The following is a 25,144-nucleotide window of genomic DNA, read 5'->3' as shown; positions in this document are numbered from 1 at the left end:
GACTTTTTCCCACTGCTCAAAACAGCTTTTTAACTTGTCAATTCTGATGCCTTTTAGTGCTTCTGCCATTTTTTGTTTCATCTCTTTCACATCAGCAAAAAGTTTCCCTTTGAGGGCTTTTTTCATCTGGGGGGGCGGAGAAAAAGTTGCTTGGGGTGAGATTTGGTAAATAGGAAAGGTGGGGTGTGGAGATCATGCCAGTTTTGGTCAAAAACTGCTGAACACTCATCATGGTGTGGGCAGGTGCACTAGTAAATCACCCATCATGAAATGGGCAAACACACTGAAAGAGTCTTCAAAAAAATTCACTGAAGCCAAACACAGCCTCCCACAACACCACCAGCTGGTACACTGATACAGATGGGTTCCTAGAACCCTCACCTAGTGGGGAAGCCTGTACTACAAGGGGCCCACCCCACTGCACTGAAGAAAGTTTCCTTCTTTCAGTGCATCCCAAACTGGGGATTCCTGTTGACATTGAATTGGTGCCAAAGAACATCAGTTAACAATCATAATGAAGTGACTCACTGTGGACCCCCAACCTTTTTAGAAGGGGGCTGTACACACAGTGAAAATGCTGTACAAATGTAAAATGTGATCATACCGGCCTTGGTAGACACATGTTTTGGGACATGTGTCTACCTTTTCTGGACCCTGCTTTGCACAAAGCACCTCTCTCCAAATATAATGTCTATAATCCATTCTACCCAAGAATTCAGAAGGAATAAATGCAAAAGGAAAATAACGTTGCTGGATCAGGATTTCTTATTACTGAAAAAATCTTATTGGTTTCTCTTTTCATGGATAGAGAAAATAGGAAGAGAAATAAAAGGCCATGAACCATTTATGATCTAAAATATTGTTGGGGGCTACATCCATCCCAAGAGTTATTGGGCTCCTCCTAGATACAAGGCACTCTGCTAGTCAGTGGCGAGGGAAAGGTACACAGTGAAAGGCATAAGTTTACACTTTAGGAGAGGCAACAGAAGCCAGACAGATAATAAATATGGGAAGTCAAAGGACAAAAAAATGACCGCCAGTCTCACACAAGACCAAAAAACAGGGCAGTCTCATGAAGGAAGCAACTGAAGTAGGTTTATAAGAATGAGTATGATGCTGGCCAAGTTAGAGGCACAGGTAGAAACCCTTCCCTTCCTTGCACAACCAAAAGGAGGATAACTGATCTAAAATCAATAAACAACCAGAAGTGCCAGAAAATCAAGCTGCATGGAATTCCGACAACCACAGAATTAAACAAACAGTCAAACAGAACAACCAGACCAGTAAGGCAGCAGATGGAGAGAAACCAAGGTGAGGTAGCAGACCCATGCAGGCAGGGCTGGCTGCAATGAGGCGGCAGGCTGTGTGGGAGGGGATGACTTAAGGGTTTCCCCTTAAGGGGTGAGACTCAGAGCTGGTCGTGGACTATGTTGCTGCAGTGGGAGAAACTCCCAGTCTCACAAGAGTTCGTTGAAAAGTGGGCTAGAGATGAGCAGGAGAGCTGCATTGTTCCCTCTCTGGCCTCTCTGACTCAAGCAGCACCACAGCACAACAAAGAGCGTGGCCCTGCCCTAGTAAATTCCTAAGGACCCACTCCCTTATAACTTAAGAGGTGCCCCAAACAAAGAAATATGGCCCAAATTAAAGAACAGAGCAAAACCTCAGAAAGGGAGCTAAGTGATGAGGAGATAACCAACCTATCTGATGGAGAAGTTAAAGCCCTGATAGTCAAAATGCTCACAGAACTGATTGAGCTTGGTGAAAAATGAAAGCACAAATAAAAGATAATCAAAATGAAATAAAGCAAAATATTCAGGGAACCAACAGTTTGGGAGGAAAGGAAGGTTTCCAATCAACAGAAAGGAAACCAGGACTCAAATCAATAATTTGGAACAAAAGGAAGAAATAAACATCCAACTAGAACAGAATGAAGAAATAAGAATTCCAAAAAGTGAAGACAGACTTTCGAACCTTGGGGTCAACTGGAAACATTCCAATATCCAAATTATAGGGGTGCCAGAAGGAGAAGAGAAAGAGCAAGAAATTGAAAACTTATTTGAACAAATAGTGAAGTAAAACTTCCCCAATCTGACTAAGGAAATAAACTTCCAGGAAGTCCAGGGAGCCCAGAGAGTCCTAAAGAAGTTGGACCCAAAGAGGAACACACCAAGGCACATTATCATTAAGTTACCCAAGATTAAAGACAAAGAGAGAATCTTAAAAGCAGCAAGAGAAAAGGACAGAGTTACCTACAAAGGAGTGCCCATAAGGCTATCAGCTGATTTCTCAAAAGAAACCTTGCGGGCAAGAAGGGGCTAGAAAGAAGTATTTGAAGTCATGAAAGGCAAGGGCCTACATCCAAGAATACTCTATCCAGCAAAGCTATCATTTAGAATGGAAGGGTAGATAAAGTGCTTCTCAGATAAGGTCAAGTTAAAGGAGTTCATCATCACCAAGCCCTTATTGTATGAAATGTTAAAGAGACTTATCTAAGAAATAAAAGATCAAAACTATTAACAGTAAAATACAACCAACTCACAACTATCAACAAATGAACCTAAAAAAATAAAAGGAAAACAAAAACTAAGCAGACAACTAGAACAGAAACAGAAGCAGAGAAATGAACATCACATGGAGGGTTTTCAGTGGGGGGGGGGAAGGGAGGAATGGCGGGGGGGNAACAGAAGCAGAGAAATGGACATCACATGGAGGGTTTTCAGTGGGGAGGGGGAAGGGAAGAATGGCGGGGGGGAGGTACAGGGAAGAAGAAGCATAATTGGTAGGCATTAAATAGATGGGGAGGGTAAAAAATGGTATAGGAAACAGAGAAGTCAAAGAACTTATATGTTCAACCCATGGACATGAAATCAGGGTGGCGGGGGGAGAATGCTGAAGGGTTGGGGGTGCAGGGTGGAGGGGGAATAAAGGGGGGGAAATTGGACAACTCTAATAGCATAATCAATAAAATATACTTTTAAAAAATGAGTATGACTTGGTTTTAAGGAGAAAGAGCAGAGTGTTCCAGAAATAAGGGTGAGCAGAGGCACGTGTGGGTAGCACTTTATTTAGAACCTTGCTGACTCCAGCCTGGTGGGTGAAAGTCGAGCCAGAGGAATTCGAAGCCTTGTTTCCAATAAGGACAGCGATACAGATTGGGCTTCTGTTCCTCAAAACTCATCTTATACTTTGGATATGTTAAAATGCATCCCTTTAAAGAAATATATTTAACATATAAAACCAAAATCAAGGGAGAAAAAGGAAAGCGACAGCTCAGACATGCAATGCAAGGGATTTTTCTGTATGGACTGGATCTGCTGAGGCTTAGATACAACCCCAATGACTTCCTGTTGCAACTCCCTCTGCTGCGAGCCGGGACATTCTTCATGCCCCAGAGGCCTCAATCTGGGGGTGCCAACTTTAAAGGCCCATTGCCAATTCGAAATGCATGAATGCAGTCTTTGAACAGTTAATCCTAGGAAAGGTGCACTTTTCTCTGAAGATGTGGTTTGACTGTTCCAAGTATTTTAGGTTCATTTTTAGGTTCTTTTGAAGACCCACAACTCCTCACCAAAGCAGATTCACTGCATCTGATCTCACAGCCAGCTCACCTCTCCCATGTCAATCAACTTAGCAATCAATCTCTTTGCTCTTGAATACGACCCCCCATAGTGGTCTTCTCTCCATCCTCAAAACACCAACTCTATTCCCTCTCTAGAGACATAGTACCTGCCTTTCCTTTTACCTAGGATTTTGTCCCCCTAGTCTTTGCTTTGCTATCTCCTTCCTATGACTTTTCCTATGACTCAGACCTCAGGCTAAATACCACTTCCACACAGAAGCACTCCTTGCCTGCCATATCTATAGTATCCCCCTTGTTAGTTATTCCCTGACACCATGCTTTTTCTTTCATCCCATTTACCACTCCATGAAATTTGTTTGTCCATTTCCTGTTTTCCAACATTAGCTATAAACTCCAAGAGGATTGGGTGTCTGTTCATCTCAATCACCTTGCCATCCCCAGTGCACGGGACATAGAAGGCATTTAAATGTGTCCAACAAATGAATCAAGTGAACGTGACCACACATTTCATAAGTCTTAAATGGGCAGAGAATAATGTAACTCCTTAAATTTAATCTACAATAAATCTGACCTAACCACGGAATTGGGGGAAAAAACTGGAAATGTCCAGTTCTGTCTGTCGCTGAGTCTTTCTGATGAAAGTGGAGGACTCAAGTGCATGGAAATCAAATGTCATGGACAAGAGAAACACACATTCATTGCTTCAACCATCAGCCCAGTTTCACATGCAAATCACCCTGCTATTTTTTTATCCCCAATCATCATATGACCCTAACACTCTTTACTTGCATAAATAATCTTAATGAACCCTCAAAATTATGTGCAGATTTAAACAAGTCAACATGGAAACCAACTCATTTGCCTTCATTCCCAATTCCACCATCACAAAACACTTTTCCAATGTGATGGCTTTTCCTGACTTTCTTGTTGATTTGACATTTTGTGTATCACATTTCTTCTCAGAGAAGTGAGAAAGTTTCAAATGTAAAAAACATCTTTAAAGAGGAAAAGCAATGCCAAAGAAATACAGATGGAGCCATTTGAAACCCCAGCATCCTCCACCAGTTCATTGCTACCACAGCAGTTTGTTTTCTTTGTCATGTCACTAAGAATTCATAAATAATTATAATATAAAGTATGACTCTTTTTTGCTAAGCCTCAACTAAGCACCCTACGTGTATTAACCCATAATCCTTATAACAATCACTTGACACACGTGCTCATCTTGGAGATAATAAAAATGGGTCAAAGAGTAATTAAACAACTAGCTCAGTATTTCTACAAGTTAAATTTTTTGTTTGTTACTATATGAGTCGTTTCTATGACCTACACTATAAATAATCTGGGGGAGGGGTTTCAAGGCAAAAAATTTCCTAAGATAGACAATCAAATATTTGTTGATTAACTGAACCTTTTATTTGGTTTGTTTTTTTCTTTCTCATTATATGAAAGTGTACTCTCAGAGTCCACACATTAAAAAAAGAGAACCCCACTGAAGGTGGGGTCCCAGGCCGGACCCCCCAGACTCCAGACTCTATCTCAGTGTCTGGTCTCCTCGAAGTCCAGCCTCCCCCAAGGCCAGCTTGCATTTCCACACTCACAGAAAGAGCAGTTTCTAGTTTCATTTGAATAATGACAACAATGCTTGAACAACTGTTATATAGTGGGTGGACAAACGTGCCCAATGGTGAAGAAAGTATGATACACATAACATTTGCAAAGATAGCCAAGCAACAAAGGATGGAGCATCAGAAATAAAAGGTCATGGTACAGCAGCTCCCCAAGGGGTACATTCCAAGACCCTCAAGTGAATGACTGAAACTGCAGATAGTGCCAAACCGTATTTATAATATTATGTTTTTTCCTGCACACACACACCAACAATAAAGTGTGTGTTGAGAACTTTTCACTTAAAGGAAGCACTTGACAGGTTCTCTTTGACATACCCAGATTGTCAACATCACTTTTCTTGTGCTTCGGGCTATTACCAAGGAAAATAAAGGTTACGTGAACACAACCACTGTGACACCATGACAACCAACATGGCTACTAAGTGACACACACAGGACTGTGCACAGCATGGAGATGCTGGACAAAGGGATGACTCATGTCCAGGTAGGACAGAGCATACCCAGGGGGCCAGGGATCTGAACAGATGACTGAAGATACCACCTGACCACAGAGTATAATTCTGGTACGGCTGTGAATGCCTCTTTCCCTGTGAAACCCTACCAGGATGTTCATGCCTATGTACTATAGTTCAGAGTAGACACTGAAATAGTGTCCACTCATCTACTGAATAAAAAACAGATACCTGATCATTTATTCCTGATTAGATTTTATCATTCTCTGCTGAGACAATGTAATTCAGAATCTAGGGGTGAAGCCTGTTTTACTTTCAATACTCCAATGTAGAACTCAAATGATGTGGAAAATATTTTTAACTTTAATTTTATGAGTATAAATTATTTATATAAATTCCTCACTTTGCATGTTTCATAGAACATGCCATATTTAAGCTTTATCATTGTTATGTATAAAAAGATCATAAAATGTAAGTCTATGAATATAAAAAATAATATATTTAAAGATACAATTCAAATGAGTGATGACGATGATGAAGAAGAAAAAGTAACTTCATTCTTCACTGCACAGAGCACAGGAGAACAAACTCATAAAAGCCAACAGCACCTACTGTGCGTCCCACTTCCTTCCATTCCCAAAGCCTACCTCCTCCCTAGATACATTCCCTGCCAGTACATACTTTCTCCTCTATTGGTGTTAATTCTCTCCTCCTCTTCATCATGGAGACTGACTGCATTTCTTTCAAAAAGTCCTTCTTTGAGGTCCTTGAGGTCAAATACTATCTCATTTCCCTACAGTCTCTGGCACTCAACATGTACTTAGATTGAATAAATGGATTGTCATCTCTATAAGGTGCGGGGTAAAAAACTCATTGCCCTGAATTAGGAACGGTTCAGCATTGCCCCTCACAGTGACTTCCCACATATGTGACCGGTCTTTCAATCCCATATCCCATCTGTCAGGAAAGCCTGTCAGTTCTACACCCCCAACCCTAAACAGATCTGGAATCTGACCGCCTCTCTCCCCTCAAATATTACTACCCTAGGTCATCCCATCATCCCATCATCGTTCCTCACGCGGATATTGAAGTAACTTTCTAACTCCTCTTCCTCCTCTTTTTACCCCTCAAGAGCCTACTTTCCACATGGAGCCAGAGTCATATTTTTAAATGTAAAACTAGATCTGATCAATTGCCTCTTTGTAACGGCTCAACTTTCCATTACCCTTCACGCACAGGGCAAACTCCTCACCATGGGCTACAAGGCTGTATTCTAGACACACTGGCCTTTTCTTCTACCCGTTATGACTGTCTAGTTCACTCCGACCTCGGGTCCTTAGCTATTATTGTTACTATTCCTCACATTTAGGATAACCTCAGCTGGAACGCCCTCATTCTACAACTTCACAGCTCTGGTTCCTTGTTGTTTGGGTCTCTGCTCAAATGTCACAGCTTCAAGTACTCTTCTTTAACAAAACTACATACAGTAGTTCTTCCCTTTGGTCATTCTCCACCTGCATTATCTTCTGTTTTTAAAGATTTTATTTATTTATTTTCACATATAGGGGAAGGGAGGGAAAAAGAGGGGGAGAGAAACATCAATGTGTGGTTGCCTCTCACACACCCCCTACTGGGGACCTGGCCTGCACCCAAGCAAGTGCCCTGACTGGGAATCGAACCAGCAACCCTTTGGTTCACAGGTCAGAACTCAATCCACTGAGCCATATCAGCCAGGGCATCTTTACCAGATTTATTTTCTATAGAGCAGTAATAACTTTTGTCAATATCATTTGCTCATGTGTTGTCTGTCTATCCCACTAGAATGTACACTGCATGTGCTCAATTTTCCTTGTTCTCTGCTTCCCCTCTAGTGCTCAGAACACGTTCAGTACTTGCCTTTGGAATTACTCAGTAATCTTGGCAAATTAAATTTTGGCAAATAACCTACTCAATTTTGTTGCTAAGGTTTATTAATCACCTGGTATATATCTAACATATTAGACATATTATCTCTTTCTCTCATTATAAACATAAATGGACATTTTTGTCTTTTTTTAGTAGAGCCATGATTTTAGCCTAATTTTTCTCATTTCCTCAAACATCTGATGTTTTACCCATAAATTAAAGCTTAATAATCTATGAGCTTTGACTTCTTTATCTGAAAAATAAAGAAACTAGCTTTTTGCCTAATAACAATTTCATAATGGTAAAATGAGACCCTGGGTGTGAAAAAAGTAATTTTTCAAAACATGCACCTAGGTTTTAGAGGAGGAAAATAGGAAAAATTTTTGAAACAAAAAATATGGTAAAATCTTTAATAACGTAAATAACACAATATTTCACCAATGTAAATGTAAGCAGAACTCAACAACAGTATTAACAACCATCATTCCTCCCAAATTTGGAGAGGAATGGTGCGTCTGATAGTCTGAAAAAATACAGTAAGTAAACTGCAAAGTTCTATAATAAAATAATGCAAAATTGCAGGATAAATACATTAGTTAATGACTATGCTAACAATTAAACTTGCATTTCCTAAGACCCACCACTTGCCAGGTGCTTTCCATACAAAATCACATTTAATTGACAACCACCTGTGACAGAGTAGATCCCCTCCCCCTCACCTTTTACAGATTAGAAAACTGAGACTCCATGAGGTTAAATAACTTGCCCTAAGTCACCTAGTTCACAGGTGAGCTATCCAAGGTTCAGACTTGGGTCCATCTGGTTCCACTGATCATGCATTGAATTTAGAAACTAACATTATTTTATAAAGATATTTCTAATAATAGTAAAATGTGGCATAGGAACCTACCGATATAACAAGATAGGCATGACTAAACAAAATAATTTTTTATCCTACCTGAGGACACGCTTATTGACTTTTAGTGGGGAGGAAGGGGGAGAGAAACATCAAAAGTTTGCCTCCCGCTGGCCGGGAATGGAACCTGCAACCCTCTGGTTTATGGAATCTTCCAACCAATCAGTGCACACCTGCCAGAGCAAAACAAAAGAATGTAGACACAAGGACCTGGTCAGAGGGTTTTTTAATCACACAAGAAGGCTAGAGCAGTTCTTCGATGCTTTGAAAAGTAACTGTGACATACACCTGCATCGCTGGAATAGACAGAAGACCATGGGGAAAATAAAACAAACACCTGTGTCCAGAATGTGGCCAAAATCCAAGAAAAAAGAACAATCAGAAGTTCTAGCAATGTGAAACAAAATGCTGAGGAAGAAGACAGACAAAGTAGGAAAGGGTTTGCACAAGCAGCCACCTCGAAATAAAGCTGCACATGTTTCAAATTACCTAGCCCCCTAGGTCAAACAACTTACAATAAGAAGAAATTTTAAAATTATAATATCTGAAAATAAGTGTGCTAGAACAGTGCATGTTGCCATCTTAGTTGGCCTCAGTAACTGTGAATGAAAAAAAAACTTTTTGATTTGAATTTTACTATTACCTTCCATGGATAACTTACAATCAGAGTTTTGAAAAAATCATACTGAGCTAAAGTTTGAAAGTCAAAAACCAATGCTCTAAACAACTTAATCTGTTTTGTAGGATGATAAAAATTACTAAAGCCAATCCTCTAAAATGTACAAAATGCACAGCAACTCATCGTTCAGATGACCGCTAACAGAGCCTTGCTCCGGAGCTGCCACGGGGCCTAATTCAGCACTCCCACGGTCCCCATCGCTATCAGTGCACACACCTGCCGCACACCTGATGATGCCTTAGGTTAAAAACTGAGACTTACAATAAATGCAAAGCTACTGAACTCGATGGAGCCCTCACATACCTGATATTGACATTGTTAATACAATGATCTCATCACAGCTACTACACCAGATGTGACAATGAAGTCGAGTCTAATCCAAAGTCATAACCCTGTACCCAACTTCATGAAATGTAAGAATAAGTCTCTTAATCTCCCCGACCTGAAGCACCAATATACTTTCCTAAGATATATTAGATATAGCTATCAGAGATACTATAATTTTAAAGATTCTTATTAAAGATTCTATTAACTCCTGTGGCTGTAGTTGACAAGTGAAAAAGTTACAATATCAAAGAGCAGTTGCTAAATATCTAAACAGTAGCTACTATAAGGCCTCAGAGCTTCCACAGCCCTCTCTTAGCCAAGGGTCATTTTCCCGGAGAGTGTCTCTATATTCACCCGCATCATACTCCAGCCAGGCAGGATTCTAAGCTAGCCTCAGTGCTGTGTTTCAGGTCACAAGGGTGCTCCCCTGTCCATCACTTCCCTCTAGCCATATCACTCCTATAACTTTTATACTCCCAGGTGAAATCCCATCCTTTCCTTGCACACACACAAAAATCACTTGCTTATTGCATTAACGAACCCAAAGAACTCTTCTTTTCCCACTGTCTAGTCACAGCTAATGTTGCAAAGCATTTACTGTGTTTAGGGAGACCCTCGAGTTTTTATCACTGAAAGAAGCTGCACAGCAAGGACTCTGTCAATCACCCAAACAGGTAGACACAGCCAGACTGGAGGCCTGGTAAGCACGGCGATGAATAACTGAAGCTCATTTTCACTACAGTTATCTGGGGTGCATTAAAATGGATATATGTGAACTATCAACACTGTACTTATACAGCAATTGGTGTGCATGTTTAAATTGTTAAGAGGACGAACAATGTGGATTAGAGAACAGCCAGAAATGAATACTCTGCTGCCCAACACAGTAGCCACTAGCCACATGTGACTACTGAGTATTTAAGATGTGGCTAGTCAGAATGGATGACGCTCTGAGTGTAAAATATACGCTAGATGTTGAAGATTAGGAATTTTTTTAAAGATTTTATTTATTTATTTATTTATTTATTTATTTATAGAGGGGAAGGAGAGGGAGAGAAACATCAATGTGTGGTGTTTCTCTCATGCACCGCCTACTGGGGACCCGGCCCAAAACTCAGGCAGATGCCTTGACTGGGAATTGAACCGGTGACCCTTTGGACTGCAGGTGGGTACTCAATCCACTGAGCCACACCAGCCAAGGCTGCCCAAACTTATTTTTTTCCAAAGTTATTTTTAATTCAAAAGTTTTCTATTATGTTTTGGTAAATTAACATTCAACTTATCAAAACTGCGTTTTTTAAGCATCAACTTTAAATATGAATTTAGTATCCATTGGTCAAGCTAAAGAAGATATTTGTCTTCTTAAATATTTGGGATCTTCCTGGAAATATACAATGTCTAAAACAACACACAGTAGTGTATTTTAAAGACATCTGTGCCCACAAATACTTTTATAACTGGTGAATTGCTATTACATACTGAATACACCTTAAATAGGTATCAATCTTTAACAGGACCTTTTTCAAGCACACAATATTGATATTTGATTTACACAAAAATATCATAGCCATAAAAACCAGTCATAAGTTTATAAAGAAACAGAAGCACCTAAATAGAATTGAATTGTTTTAGTAAAGGAAAAAAAAACAAGATGATACTTCATAGCACCTAAAGAACGAAGTAAAACATCATCTCACTGTACTTTCAGCCCCTGACGGTGGGCAGATGCCAGACAGGCACCTGGCAGGCACAGCAGTCACCTGCTTTTCCGTTCCCTGGGTCACAGTGGTCTCTTGTGAGACTAACATTTAAGCCAGCTTGGAAACTTCCACTCTCTAAGTTTTCCAGCTAAAACCCATTGACTTCCTTATATTCATGAAGATATATTTGCTTTCAGAATGAGATATCTCTTTCCCTTAAACTACACTAGAATTTTGAAAACGGAACCCAGAACGATACCTGTATTTTTGGTGTGGGGTGACTTTCCGCTACTGTAATAACAACCCGAGTTAGGTGATATCCAAGCAACTGGCTCCTCAAACCTTACCATGGTAAGCTAGAAAGTCTAAGCCGGTTTAGAAGGCAAAAAATCACACAACAATAACCAAGGACACATAAATTGAAATGAGATTGCATCACCTTGCAAATCAACCATTTCAAATACACTAATTGGGATTTCTGTTGCAGACCATGAGGGGGTATAAGGAGGTCCAAACTAGCATGCTTCCACTGTAACAATTAGAAATCTTGACAAAATAGTCAACAATTTTTACATCAAACAACAGACAGTGTAGGAAAGTTACCCTGGAGAGAAGAAAAACAAAGGAAGTGAGCCCTACGATCACATCATCTTTGTACCTGACAACAATTTCTGGACAAAACCGCAAAGCAGAGGGAACCTACCCACCACCCTCCCCCACAAAAACAGCCCTGTCAGTCTGACCAAATTCAGGACACAGATATCTCCATTTGAGGAGGCCAAATGCTGAGAATTGACAGAGTGGAGGCAAGAGAGGGAAGTGGGTTTGGAAGGGGTCAGGGAGGAGCGGGGAGAAAATATGGACAACTGTAATTGCACAACAATAAAATAATTTAAATTTAAAAAGAGAATATTCATAACAGCACTCTTAAAACAGTCCCGAACTGGAAGCTCTCCAACTCTCCATTCACAGTAAAATGCACCATGAGATTCTGATAGATTCACACCGTTGGAAGCAAAAATCTATCCATTGAGAATGAGTCAAGTTTAACTATGAACAACCATGTAATGAATCTCACAAACAGAAGGTCAAGTGGAAGAAGCTAGACATAAACAAATGCACACTGTCTGAATCCACTTCAAGTATCTCTTGGTCATCTTTATGTCTCTTTTTCAAAAAATGTATCTTCAGGCAACTGGATGAAATAGTTGTGGCACATATATACAATAGAATATTACTCAGCCATAGAAAAAAATGAAATCTTGGCATTTGCAACGGCATGGATGGACCTAGAGGGTATGATATTAAGTAAAATAAGTTAGAGATACACAAATGCCATATAATTTCATCTATATGTGGAGTCTAAACAACAAAATAAATGGAAAAACAAAATAGAATCAGACTTATAGATACAGAGACCAGACCGATGGTTGCCAGAGGGAAGGGAGTTTGGGGGCTGGATAGAAAAAGTGGAAGGATTAAGAAGTACAAATTGGCAGTCACAAAATAGTCCCGGGGATGCAAAGCACAGGGAATACAGTCAATAATGCTGCAATAACTGTGTGTGGTGTCAGGTGGGTACTTAAAATATTGGGGAGCACTTTGTAAAGTACATGACTGTCTAACCACTATGCTATACACCTGAAACTAATATAATATCGTATGTAAACTATAATTAAAAATAAAAAACTTTAAAAATGTGTATTCAGATAACTTGCCCACTTTTTAATCAGTCTGTGTGGGGGGGTTTTGCTATTGGGTTTTTTAAATTACTTATATATTTAAATATTAGTCCCTTATCAGATTTATGACTTGCAAATATTTTCTTCCATTCAGTACGTTACTATTTCATTTTGTTAATGGTTTCTGTTACTGCACAGAAGCTTTTTAGTTTGCTATAGTTCTATTTCTTTATTTTTGCTTTTGTTGCCTTTACTTTTGGTGTCAAATCCAAAATATTATTGACAAGACCAATGTCTAGGAGCTTACCTCCCTATGTTTTCTTCTAGGAGTTTTATAGTTGCAAGTGTTACATTCAAGCCATTAGCCCATTTTGTGTTGATTTTGGGTATGGTGTAAGACAGTGGTCCAGTTTTCCCAACACCATTTATTGAAGTGACTATCCTTTCCCCGTTCTGCATTCTTGGCTACTTTGTTGTAAATTAGTTGGCCACATATGTGTCAGTCTATTTCTGGGTTCTTTATTATGTTCCACTGATCTATGTGTCTGTTTTTATGCCGTTACTCTACTGTTTTGATTACTAAAACTTTATCGTATAGTTAAAATCAGGCACTCTGATGCCTCCAGCTTTGTTGCTCCTTCTCAAGACTGCTTTGGCTATTCACCCTGATTGGTGTGGCTCAGTGGATTAAGCATCAGTGTGAAAACCAAAGGGTAGCCAGTTCAATTCCCAGTCAGGAACATGCCCAGATTGCGGGCCAGGTCAGGTCCCCAGTAGGGGTATGCGAGAGGCAACCACACATTGATGTTTCTCTCCCTCTCTTTCTCCTTCCCTTCCATTCTGTCTAAAATAAATAAATAAAATCTTTTAAAAAAAGATTACTTTGGCTATTCGGAGTCTTTTGTGGCTTACAAATTTTTAATTGTTTAACAGATAATATAATATAATACAGTTGATCCTTGAAAAACACAAGAGTTAGATGTGCCAGCCTCCTGCATAGTCAAAAATCCACACACAGCTTCTGACCCCTACAATATTTAACTACCAATAGCACTGTGATAAGAAGCCTCGCCAATAACATAAAGTCCATTAATACATATTTTGTTTGTTTAATGTGTTATATACTGCATTCTTACAATAAAGTAAGCTAAAGAAAAGAAAATGTTAAGAAAATCATAAGAAAGATACATTTATAGTATTTATTTAAAAATTTATGTATAAGTGGACCCACACAGTTCAAACCCATGTTGTTCAAGGGTCAACTATAGTGTAGTGTGGGACTTACACTTAGAAGTAGAATAGTGCAGAAGATAGAAACAGAAAGAATGAAAGTATACTGTAATAAGGTTTTTATGTTGGTCATAAAATACTATATTGTTATTTAATTGTAGAAAGTGACAAACGAAAGGATATATATAGGAAATACTGGAACAACAATTACATATATAAAACAAAGAGCTGTAGTTAATAAGCCCAGAGTAAAGATAAAAATAGAACAACCAAAATACAACAATAATAGTAAAAAAATAAAAAGACAATAAAAGAAAAAAATAAGGAACAAAGAAAAGATCAAACACATAGAAAACAAGTAGCAAGATGACAGATTTAAACATAACCATATTGACAACTATACTAATTGCAAAAGCAATTTCCAACCATAACCTGTCCATAAGAAATCCATCTGAAATAGAAAATATAGATTAAATGGGAAATGGAAAAGGCCACCATGCACACCATCAAAAGAAAGCTGGAGTGTAACAACCTCAGACAAAATAGATCTGAAAACAAGAGTATCACCAGGACAAAAAGACACATTTTGTAATGATAAAGGGATCAATTCACCAAGAGTACTTAATCCTAAATATTTACATGTCTAATAACAGATATAGAAAGCAAGACTAACAGTTATGCTAGTAGTAAGAGACAAAAGTACAATTATACCTGGAGACTTCAGTACTCCTTTCCCCATAGCTGAGACAACAGGAGGAGGAAAATCGGAAGTGATACTGAAGATGTGACAACCCCAGAGCAACCCGACACAACTGGCAGTTACAGAACACTCCGCCCAATAACTGAAGGCACACGCTGGCCATTCAGCACGACAAAGCACCAACGACACGGCACGGGAATTCTCAACACATCGAACAGGGTTCAAGTTATACAGAATATGTTTTTTGACCATAATTAGAAACTAAAATACCCATATATTTGAAAATTAGACAACACACTTCTAAACTGTAGGGTAAAAAAGGAAATCAGGAAATATTTTTAATATTTGAATATTTGTATAGATAATGTTCTCCTTTGGGGCTGGGGTACAGGGTAGCAGTCTGAGAAGTAGATACATAAGAAATGTTTAAAACAAAATGCTGCTCTCCATTTTCTTGGGGTGACGTACATGAAAGGTGAGAGATATACACATGAAGAAGGAGAAATATGAGCTAGAGGAAGGGCATTGGGACAGCAGCCAGTGGGTGAATATAAATAATATGAAGAATTTTATTCATAATAACAAAACAAAAAACTAGAAACAACCCAGACTTCTTCCATCAGCAATGGAGTGGATAAAGAAATGGGGGGCTATCATACAATGGATCGGTGACGTGGCTCCATCTCACAGCCTCGGTGACTGGAAGACAGACAAAAAAAGTACATCCTGTAAAACCCCACTTATTCAAAGGCAAATGCATCCGTGGGCAGTGGGAGCCAGAACCGTGAGGACACCTGGCAGGGCGGGGACTGGCTGGGGAGAGGTATGGGCAATCTTCCAGGGTGATGAAAATAATCCACGTTTTTATTTGGCTCTTGGTTACAGGCATACAGATATATAAAAATTCATTCAACTATCTACTGTAGGTTTGTATGCTTTATTTTATAGAGCATATATAAAAATAAAGTGAATCTCAAAAATAAAAAATATTTAAGAAATAAACTATATAAATGCATCTGTCATTTAAGTGACTTTATTTCACTTATGGTATTCTATCACTTAACAGATAACTGCTGATCACCTAGTTAGTAGGTGCCAGGCACCCTTCTAGACACTAGAGCTACAGCAATGAACAAATAAGTAATGCAGTATTTCATAAGGAGAGAGGCAAAATAGCAAAAAAAAATTTAAAGGAAATGAGAACAGGAAATTGGGTGGAAGGACTAGGATTAACTCCATACACTACTGTTTAACTAGAATCATGATGTACATAGGCACATACAGTAAATTCTGTTATTTTTTAAATTGTGGTAAAACACATAAAGTATTCCTTAACCATTCAAGTGTACAGTTCAGTAGTGTTAAGCACACTATTATTGTTGTGCAACCAAGCTCCAAAATGATCTTTTCATCCTGGAAAACTGAAATTCTGTGCCCATTACACAGTAATTCCCTATTCCCTTCTCCCAATCTCTAGTGGCCACCATTCCATTTTCTGTCTCTATGAATTTACCCTAAGTACCTCATACAAGTGGAACCACACAGCATCTGTCCTTTTGAATCTGGCTTATTTCACTCAGCATGACGTCCTCAAGGTTCATCCATGCGGTAGCCTGTGTCAGAACTTCCTTCCTTTTTGAGGCTCAATAATATTCCATTGTGTGTACATGTCGCACTTCCTTACCCATCGATGGACACCTCGGCTGCTTTCACCTTTCGGCTACTGTGAATGTGTATACAAATTCTTCTGGGGATATACCCATGCGAGGACTTGCTGGATCACATGATGATTTTGTATACGATTCGTGGAGGAAGCGTCGGACTGTTTTCCACAGCAGCAGCACCATTCTGCAATCCCACCAACGGTGCAAAAGGGATCCAATTTCTCCACACCCTTGCCAACACTTACTTTGTTTTTCAAATGTTATTTTACAGTAGCCACCTTAGCATGTATAAGGTAGTTTTGATTTTTTTAATTGCATTTCCATGTGCTCATTGTAAAGTATGAGCCACTCACAGTACAGTGGACCCTTGAACAACACGGGTCTGACTTGCACAGATCAACTCTCACGGGGGTTTGACCTGCAGCTGGGAATCTGCAGATTTGGAGGTCAACTGGCATTATCAGCAGATTTTCAACTGTGCAGGGGTCAGTCACCCTAACTCCCATGTTGTTCAAGGGTCAGCTGTACTTGGAACAGTCGACAGCTCTCCTCCCAAATTACCTTTACCTGAGTTAACTTAGTGTCCCTTCTTTCTTTTGTAAGAAAGAGTTTCTATTGTTTGCAAAGTCCTCAGGGTGGAAAAGATCCAATAAAGCTCATGTTTGCCCTTCAAGTGTCTCAAGAAAATGGCAGTACTTCTGCTTAGGAAACCTTTAACGTGATATTATTCTATCTGAGGTTAAGGTTAATCATGATCTCTACAGCTTAAAACTCTAAATCTCCGTAGGTTTCATTTGTTACACGTAGCTGTACAAGACAAATAATCTATCTCACAGTTAAAAGGACAAAATGAAACTGTGAAGAAAAAAGAAAAACCTAGTCTAATTGTTGGGGAAAATATATATATATATATATATATATATATATATATATATATATACACACACACACACAAAGCAGGACATTTTAGTGTTGCGTATTTGTTCACTAAGGCCATTTTCCTGGTCACCCAATAATACTTATATAAAGTATGTCTGTAAGAGTCAGAATTCGTACTGAGGCTGAAAAAACTTAAGTCCCAAATTGTGGCAATGTTGAAACAAACGAGTAAGTAGACAGCCCACGAGAAGACTAGATGGGGTAAGAAGGAGAACTCCCAGAATACGCCACAGGCCAGGTGGCACCGACTTCCTTGCCATGCGGACTTGGTGTCAGCCACTGCTGATTCTGGGCTCAAGTCCCCGTTCCAATTGCGAGGTAGCGACAAAAACATTCAGTCTCCAAAAGGAATCCAGCTTGACAAACAGTGCTTCAGCTCCTTCCCCAACCACAGTTTTCAGCAGTTGTAACTTCTACCAAATAAAAAAGTTGCCAAAAATGCAGAATTCATGTTCTTTGGGGTTTTATTCTTTCACAGCCATTGTTCTAAGTTGCAAGAGCAAATTAAACACCCAACATAATCCAGCATGCTAGTTAAACTAAAAGAAATAGTCAGAAAACAAACTTGGGGAAAGAAAACATTTCTAAAATGATGTGAACAGCACGATTCCCAATAAGGAGCTTCCTGCTTTGAGCTCCTAGTTTCCGTCCCAGTGCCCACTGAGGTAAACAACCTATTCTAAAGCCACAGGATATTGTTAGATCATTTTGACACATAACTTCTGAGTTTCTTGCTAAATACAATCTAATTCACTTTGAGGTTTCATCTAAATATTTTTATTGCAAAGAGCTATTTCAAGGCTCAAGACGTTCAAAACATATCTTGCTAACATTTAGGCTGTTTTGCTTCATTTTAGGCTACAGAACCCATCATTCCTACCTACAAGGTGCAGAATTGAATTGCTGGCTACAGGCTAACAGTTTGCTCAAAAAATTGCTTTTCCTCTGATCCTGCCCCATCACCCACGCCCCCTGGATGTGCCCTTACCTATGGAGCAGCATCTCCTCCAGCCAGGGGTCAAAGGCATGGTGCTCAGCCCCCCACATGCGCGCATGTGGACAGAAGCAGCAGTACTGGTTCACAGGTGTCTAGGTATTAAGGCGGCTCAAGTCTGATCCCCGTGATAATCTGGAAGAATTACATTACACCCTGGAACAGTCCTGCTCTAATTCACCTGGCATAAAACATAGTTCCTAAATATGAGAAATTTGTGAAGGATGGTAGAGAGTTACCTAGGATGAGGGGGGAGAAATTTTTTACGAAAATGACAAACAACAACAACAAAAACAACGCTGCACCAATCAAGCTGGCAAAGAAAAAAGAGGGAAGGGAAAATAATACTCAGCAGTACACCCTGCTACACTACAGCAGAATTTCTAAATGAATGGGAGGCTCCTTGGCTCACCTTATTTCCCAGTCCCATCTGGGATGTATCTCAGCACCTTCAAGCAAGTTGGAGGGAAGACCATGACCAAGACCATGACCAAGACCCAGGCTGCCCGATACCACACTGGAGCTCTATCCACGCAGAATTCAGCGGCCCCGAGGCAGGCACCATTGCCACGCCATTTAAGAGGAAGGGGCCAGTGGATGACACCTGCCACATAACTTCTCAGTTAGAACAGCTCTTGGATTTTAAATCTCAAAGTCCACAGACTGAAAAGATCTCTCAGCAAGATGACTTTGGGTTCATGTTTATATATATATGGAAGTCCCAAAATTCAGTATATTTAACAAAGCCATGTGTGGGAAACATCTCCAATGAAAACTCAAAAACAAGTAGGGGGAAAAGGTTAGAATAATGTGGCATTTTAAAAGCCTGTCATATTGCAAGGGATATGCAGAAGCAATGGTGAACATTAGCCTTGAATGCGATGGTAAAGAAAGAAAGACTCTAATATAAACTGGCCCGATAAGTTCTACAGCCCCACACGCAGACATGCATGGAGATGAACGGGAGGGAGAGCAAAGCTCCATTTTGTAAGTTTCCATCCCGAAACACCCTGTGCTCGCCTTGTCAGGGAGACCCCACAGCAGCACCGAGGCCCATCTACCGGTGTCCAGGCCAAACTGCGGGCCAGAACTGCCCCCGCCCCGTCCTGGCACACAGGAGGCACCTGAAGGCCATCCGACTGACAACTGCCAGGCGACACATCATTGTGTGTTCTGCAGGGAGGTCGTGGGAGTTGTGATCCTGCACGGCAGCACCTTTGGGGGGTTCCTAAGGGAGAAATTCGATTCTGGACTCAGTATCAGAAATAGCTCAGTGTTGCCCAAGCAGACTTTTTCTCCTCTAATGAACACTAACCCTGATGATGGATCATGCTTTCATTTTGCTTTGGTCGCTTAAAGGCTCTGAGACAAGTGTATTTTCCTTGACCTCTGATTATGTCTTACTTTGCTAACTCTTATTTTCTCCTATCCCCTTTTGTTCTCACTTACTTTCAACTGTGACATACCATTCCTTACTAATATGTGGATAAATAATTCTTGCATGAAAAGACTATAGTGAAACTAAACAATGAACAGAAATAAAAACCCAGCATACACAAGGCAACATTTGCTAACACACTTAGTTCCAAGCTGGGAGAAACTGCATTTTCTGATTCATCCCTCACTGTCTTGGAGTACTTGTAGAAAGGGCATGTCCTATAGAAGTCATCCAGGAAAGGTGGTAACACACTAAAAGCTCTTTTGAAAATCAGTGAAGGCTTTTAGAAGTAGACTTCTTTCTTAAATATTTACTGGGCTTTTCTAGGTTATAAATCTTACACCCAGAACTTCCCTCATTTCTCATCTGCCCTCAAGGTTTAATTGTCCCACAGAGAATCACAGGATGCCTTAGTCATTGGTTGAAAATTTTAAAACAAAATTGTGACTCTGAAAAATAACAAATAAAGCAAATCAATGAAAACAAAGAAATAAAATTCATCATATTTTTTAAGAGTCTACACACCAAAATGTTAATAGTAGTTCTCTTCCTTAGGCGTTAGGATATAGATGATTGTCTTTGTTCCTGTTCATGTTCTCCTGTTTCCCAAAATGAACATATTTTATTATCAGAAAAAAAGACTAAAATAGGAAGGGTTCTTTTCTTTACTATTATACCTTATTTTTAAATGCCTTCTTAACATCGTATTAACAAATGAAGGCTGCACATATTATCATCCGCATGTAGTATTCTGATGCTGCACTGCAGGTTGCTCAGTGGGGAAAAGGCTTTTCGGGAATTAGGCAGATTTCCGTAAGTCCACTCGTTTGTAACTGGCCTCACTTTCTCTCCAAAGAAGAGTTCACACTCCTGCAACTTCTACCACTACCTGCTCTTTGGAATTCAGATAAAGCAGGGCCTCCCTTAATGTATTTTCTTTAAAAGTCACTTGTGATCCTGGCTTTAAAAAGACACAGGCTCTCTAATCCTGTCTAATGGTGAGGTTTCCACTATCAGGAATCTTTCAGAAATGCTAAATGCAGAAGTTCCATTTTAAAACAGTCCAGTTGATTTTATTTAAACTGATTTCTGGCAAGTACCACAGCTTCCAAAGCCCTATAAAAACTGACTTTATAGGGCTCTGATCTGTTGAAAAACCATCAGACTCCTTAGCATACATATATCTCTGACAGGACAAAAGTGTGTATGTAAATAACTCAGGTTTTTATTAAAGTTAAAGCAGTTACTAGCAGCAACGTGAACAAGGTCAAAACATTGTTCCGAATCCACTAAATGCCTAATTCCAATCCTCATTAGAAGGTTATGGGCACAACTGCCAAGTCAACTTATCACCCCTTGTCTTGAGGCAAATTTGAAATCTCTAGTGCTCAGATCAAATGTCACACCACGAACCAAGAGAGGGGTAGCCAATTATTTAAATTTAGTCCTTAAGGGCCCCTTACTACATAACAAGTGTGCTGAAACAAAAAAAAAAGGAAGAACAGATCAAAGCTCCAGAAAAAATACAACTAAGCGATGAAGAGATAGCCAACCTATCAGATGCACAGTTCAAATCAGGTAATCAGGATGCTCACAGAATTGGTTGAGTATGGTTACAAAATAGAGGGAAAAGTGAAGGCTGTGCAAAGTAAAAGAAAGCAAAATGTACAGGGAGCCAACAGTGATAGGAAGGAAACAGGGACTCAAATCAGCGATTTGGAGAAGGAAGAGGTAAACCAGAACAGAATGAAGAAAATAGAATTAAAAAAAAATGAGGAGAGGCTTAGGAACCTCCAGCACAACTTTAAATGTTCCAACATTCAAATCATAGGGATGCCAAAAGGAGAAGAGGAAAAGCAAGAAACTGAAAATTTATTTGAAAACATAATGAAGGAGAACTTCCTTAATCTGGCAAAGAAAAGAGACTTCCAGGAAGTCCAGGAAGCTCAGAGAGTCCCAAAGAAGGTGGACCCAAGGAGGAACACACCAAGGCACATCATAATTATATTAGCCAAGATTAAAATAAAGGAGAGAATCCTAGAAGCAGCAAAAGATAAGGGGACAGTCACCTACAAAGGAGTTCCCATCAGACTGTCAGCTGATTTCTCAAAAGAGACCTTACAGTCAAGAAGGTGCTGGAAAGAAGTATTCCAAGTCATGAAAGATAAGGACCTACATCCAAGATTGCTCTATCCAGCAAAGCTTTCATTTAGAATGGAAGGGCAGATAAAGTGCTTCCCAGATAAGGTCAAGTTCACGGAGTTCATCATCACCAAGCCCTTATTATATGAAATGTTAAAGGGACTTACCTAAGAAAAAGAAAATGATCAAAAATACAAACAGTAAAATGACAACAAACTCACGACTATGAACCACCAAACCTAAAACAAAAACAAAAACAAAAACAAACTAAGCAAACAATAGAACACGAATAAAATCACAGAAATGGAGATCACATGGAGGATTATCAGTGGGGGAAGGGAGGGGAGGAATGGGGGAAAAGATACAGGGAATGAGTAGCATAAATGATAGGCAGAAAATAGACAGGGGGAGGTTAAGAATACTTTAGGAAATTAATAGCCAAAGAACTTATATGTATGACCCATGGACATGACCTCAGGTGGGGGAATAAGGGTGGGAGGGGTGTGCAGGGCGGAGGGGAATAAAGGAGGGGAAATGGAACAACTGTAACAGTAAAATCAATAAAATATATAAAAAATAAAAATAAAAATAAATAAATTTAGTCAAAAGTACACACAATTTTTTAACTGTGCAAACTATTCATAACTTCAGTTTAGCCTATAATTTTAAATAAGGTTATGTTCTGATGATAGTTTCAGAAACTAATATAGCCTACATTACATTTCCTTTATGCAGAGCCCTTGAAGAGAAGAGACACAACATAATTCAGCATAATAAACAAGTACATGTTTTCAGTGGGGAAAAACCCACAAGATCCATTAACTGTGCAAATGAAGCTCAAAAGGAACAGGAAGTCCAAACCAACAAAAACAAGCAGTATTCTAGACCATCAATGCTGATGAAATTCCTCCCAAAGAAGGACTACACCAAGCTTGAGGTTCGATGCTTTCAAAATAAAAAGCCTAATACAAAACTCATGTTGATGAAAACAAAACATGAACTTGACTGATCTCTCTGAGCAGTTGCAGCACACATCACTTAACTGACGGTATGACGGTTTCCTATAGCCAGAAACTCCTGCGGTCCAGACGGCTTCTGCTGCTGTCACTTCCTGGCAATAACGAGTTTCTACCAGGCATTAACACACAGGAACTCCAAGGTGTTCCAAATGTGTGCCCCAGGAAGAGTATTTGGACCCTTCAAAAAGGGTCCTGCAGCTACTTTCCCCCCAGACTCCCATACTCACCCAGGAATGAGACAAGATGAGAAGTAAAATGCTATACAAGCCACACTTTGGTCACCAACACAGGGACATGTCCATACCAGTGGGACACCTCCATGCTGAAAAAGGCCGCAGGTGCGAGCAGGAAGCCCATGAGTGCTCCTGCCTTCTCTACGATCTCATTAGTAAAAACCAAGACTCAGGCAAGTCCTCAACAAGACAAATCTGGCCAGGGGCTGGGTACTTTTGGAAAAAATAACAAAGGGTAGTTATTTTAACTCTGTGATGGGGCAACTGATGTAGATAAGAAAGTATCCATTAGAAAAAGAAGCTCATGGTTCTCATCCCTGATTGGGTGGCAAGCCCAGGTGTGGGCCTACTAACTGACATGCTGTAGGTTAATACCCTGAGCACAACTCAGGCCCAAGGGCCCCCGATCTTAACCAGATGAGCTCTGATGAGGTGTTTTTCTCAGCCTAACATAAGAAAACCTGACATGAAGCAGGGGTTAAGCACACTTCTGCTCCCACTACTACTAAACAGATGACTTCTAATACATGACACAGTTCTATGTGGAACTAAGCATTTCAGCCAAGACACAAGAATCAAGTATATATGCAAGTAACACTTCTAAAACAGACCAGAAACAATGTGAACTGTAGGATGCTCCTGAGATTTTCAGAGCAAGTCCACACCACTCCTTCCCCCTTTCCCTCCCACCACATACCCAAGTCAAGGAACAGCATATGGGAAAATGCCTTTTCCACGCATTCGCAGAAAGACATGGGGTCAAGCCTTAAGAACTCAGACTTTGCAACAATTCAACTCCTACAGGTAAGATCAAAAGGAAAAGGGAATTAGAAGTCATTCTCCACACAAAATTTGGATTCCTCCAACACTGAAAAAGTGCACAAGGAGCCTCATGAAGCTCACTGTGCTCCACTCCACAAAGAGCCAAGGAAACCCAGGGCTTGGGTGCGTCTCTGCGTATCACATGACCGCTGGAGAACTCTGATCACAAACTGTCCCTGTCATTTACTCTGAGAAGAAACAAATGTATTTAGGAAAAAGAAAAATCAGGGCGTTAGGATCCATGAAAGAACATTTACCACTTCCGAATGTGGAAAGCCCCAGAAGTCCAATTAGTTCCGCATCCTGTGGGAATTGTTCTGGGAGAGCTTTCTTTGGAGAAATGTGAAGGGGTCACAGCACCACAAAAAAGGGGGACAGGAAGGAGGTGAGCAGGCTCCAGTGCTTGCCACAATTCACAGGGACATCCCGTTGTTCCCAGGAGCCCTGCTCCCTGCTGGGATGAACCTGCCCAGGCGTTCCATTCAGGCCTCTGAGAATCCATCCGATCAGCTCTCAAATACATGACCAGATGCAGCTCTAGGATTTTGCTAGGAACCAATAAAGCCCCCCAACTAAAGTAATAATAATGGGAAGTTATTCAGCCATAAATACACAGTGCTTGTCTGATTCAAGCTGCAACATGAAGGAACCTTGAAAGCATTATGCTAACTAAAAGGAGCCAGACACAAGAGACCACATATTGTATCATTTCATTTATCAGAAATGTCCAGTATAGGCAATCCATCGACCCCATACGTAGGTTAGTGATTGCTATGGGGTTGGAGAAGGCCAAAACAGGGAATGACTACTAACAGGGGGTTACTTTGGGGGATGAAGAAGACGTTCTGCACTTAGACAGTGGGGACGGTTGCATGACTACGAGACTATGTTAAAACCTGAACTACACACTTTAAAGGGGTAGACGTCATGAATATAATTTGTAGCTCAATAAAATAATAAAGTAATCATGAACTTTTCTGTGTGTAGGTTATATTTCAATCAAGAGTTAAAATTTTTTAAATGCTACCAGCTCATGCTTTACTAAGAAGCACCTCATGTCAAGGAAAGATTATTACTTAACTGGAAGAAAT

At 39.9% G+C, this 25,144-nt stretch overlaps 1 protein-coding gene across 2 annotated transcripts in view; it reads right to left on the bottom strand.

The window, feature by feature from the left end:
- Nucleotides 1-25,144, bottom strand: part of ATP8A2 (ATPase phospholipid transporting 8A2) — a 562,260-nt gene that overhangs the window by 501,351 nt on the left and 35,765 nt on the right. Inside the window, exon 1 of one of the 2 annotated variants that reach the window (XM_037058855.1) lies at nt 18,394-18,484. The exons of the other annotated variant lie outside the window; for it this stretch is intronic. Within the exon in view, the coding sequence (XP_036914750.1) occupies nt 18,394-18,460 (67 nt within the window). The 5' untranslated portion in view covers nt 18,461-18,484. Of the gene's footprint in view, nt 1-18,393; nt 18,485-25,144 lie in introns of those variants that run through there. 2 annotated transcript variants of the gene reach the window in all.

Source organism: Sturnira hondurensis, unplaced genomic scaffold (genome assembly GCF_014824575.4).
Source record: "Sturnira hondurensis isolate 20B ecotype Veracruz unplaced genomic scaffold, ASM1482457v3 Scaffold0010428, whole genome shotgun sequence".
Taxonomy (NCBI): Eukaryota; Metazoa; Chordata; class Mammalia; order Chiroptera; family Phyllostomidae; genus Sturnira; species Sturnira hondurensis.
Note: the sequence above shows the minus strand (reverse complement) of the source record. Positions and strands in the feature narration are given on the sequence as shown.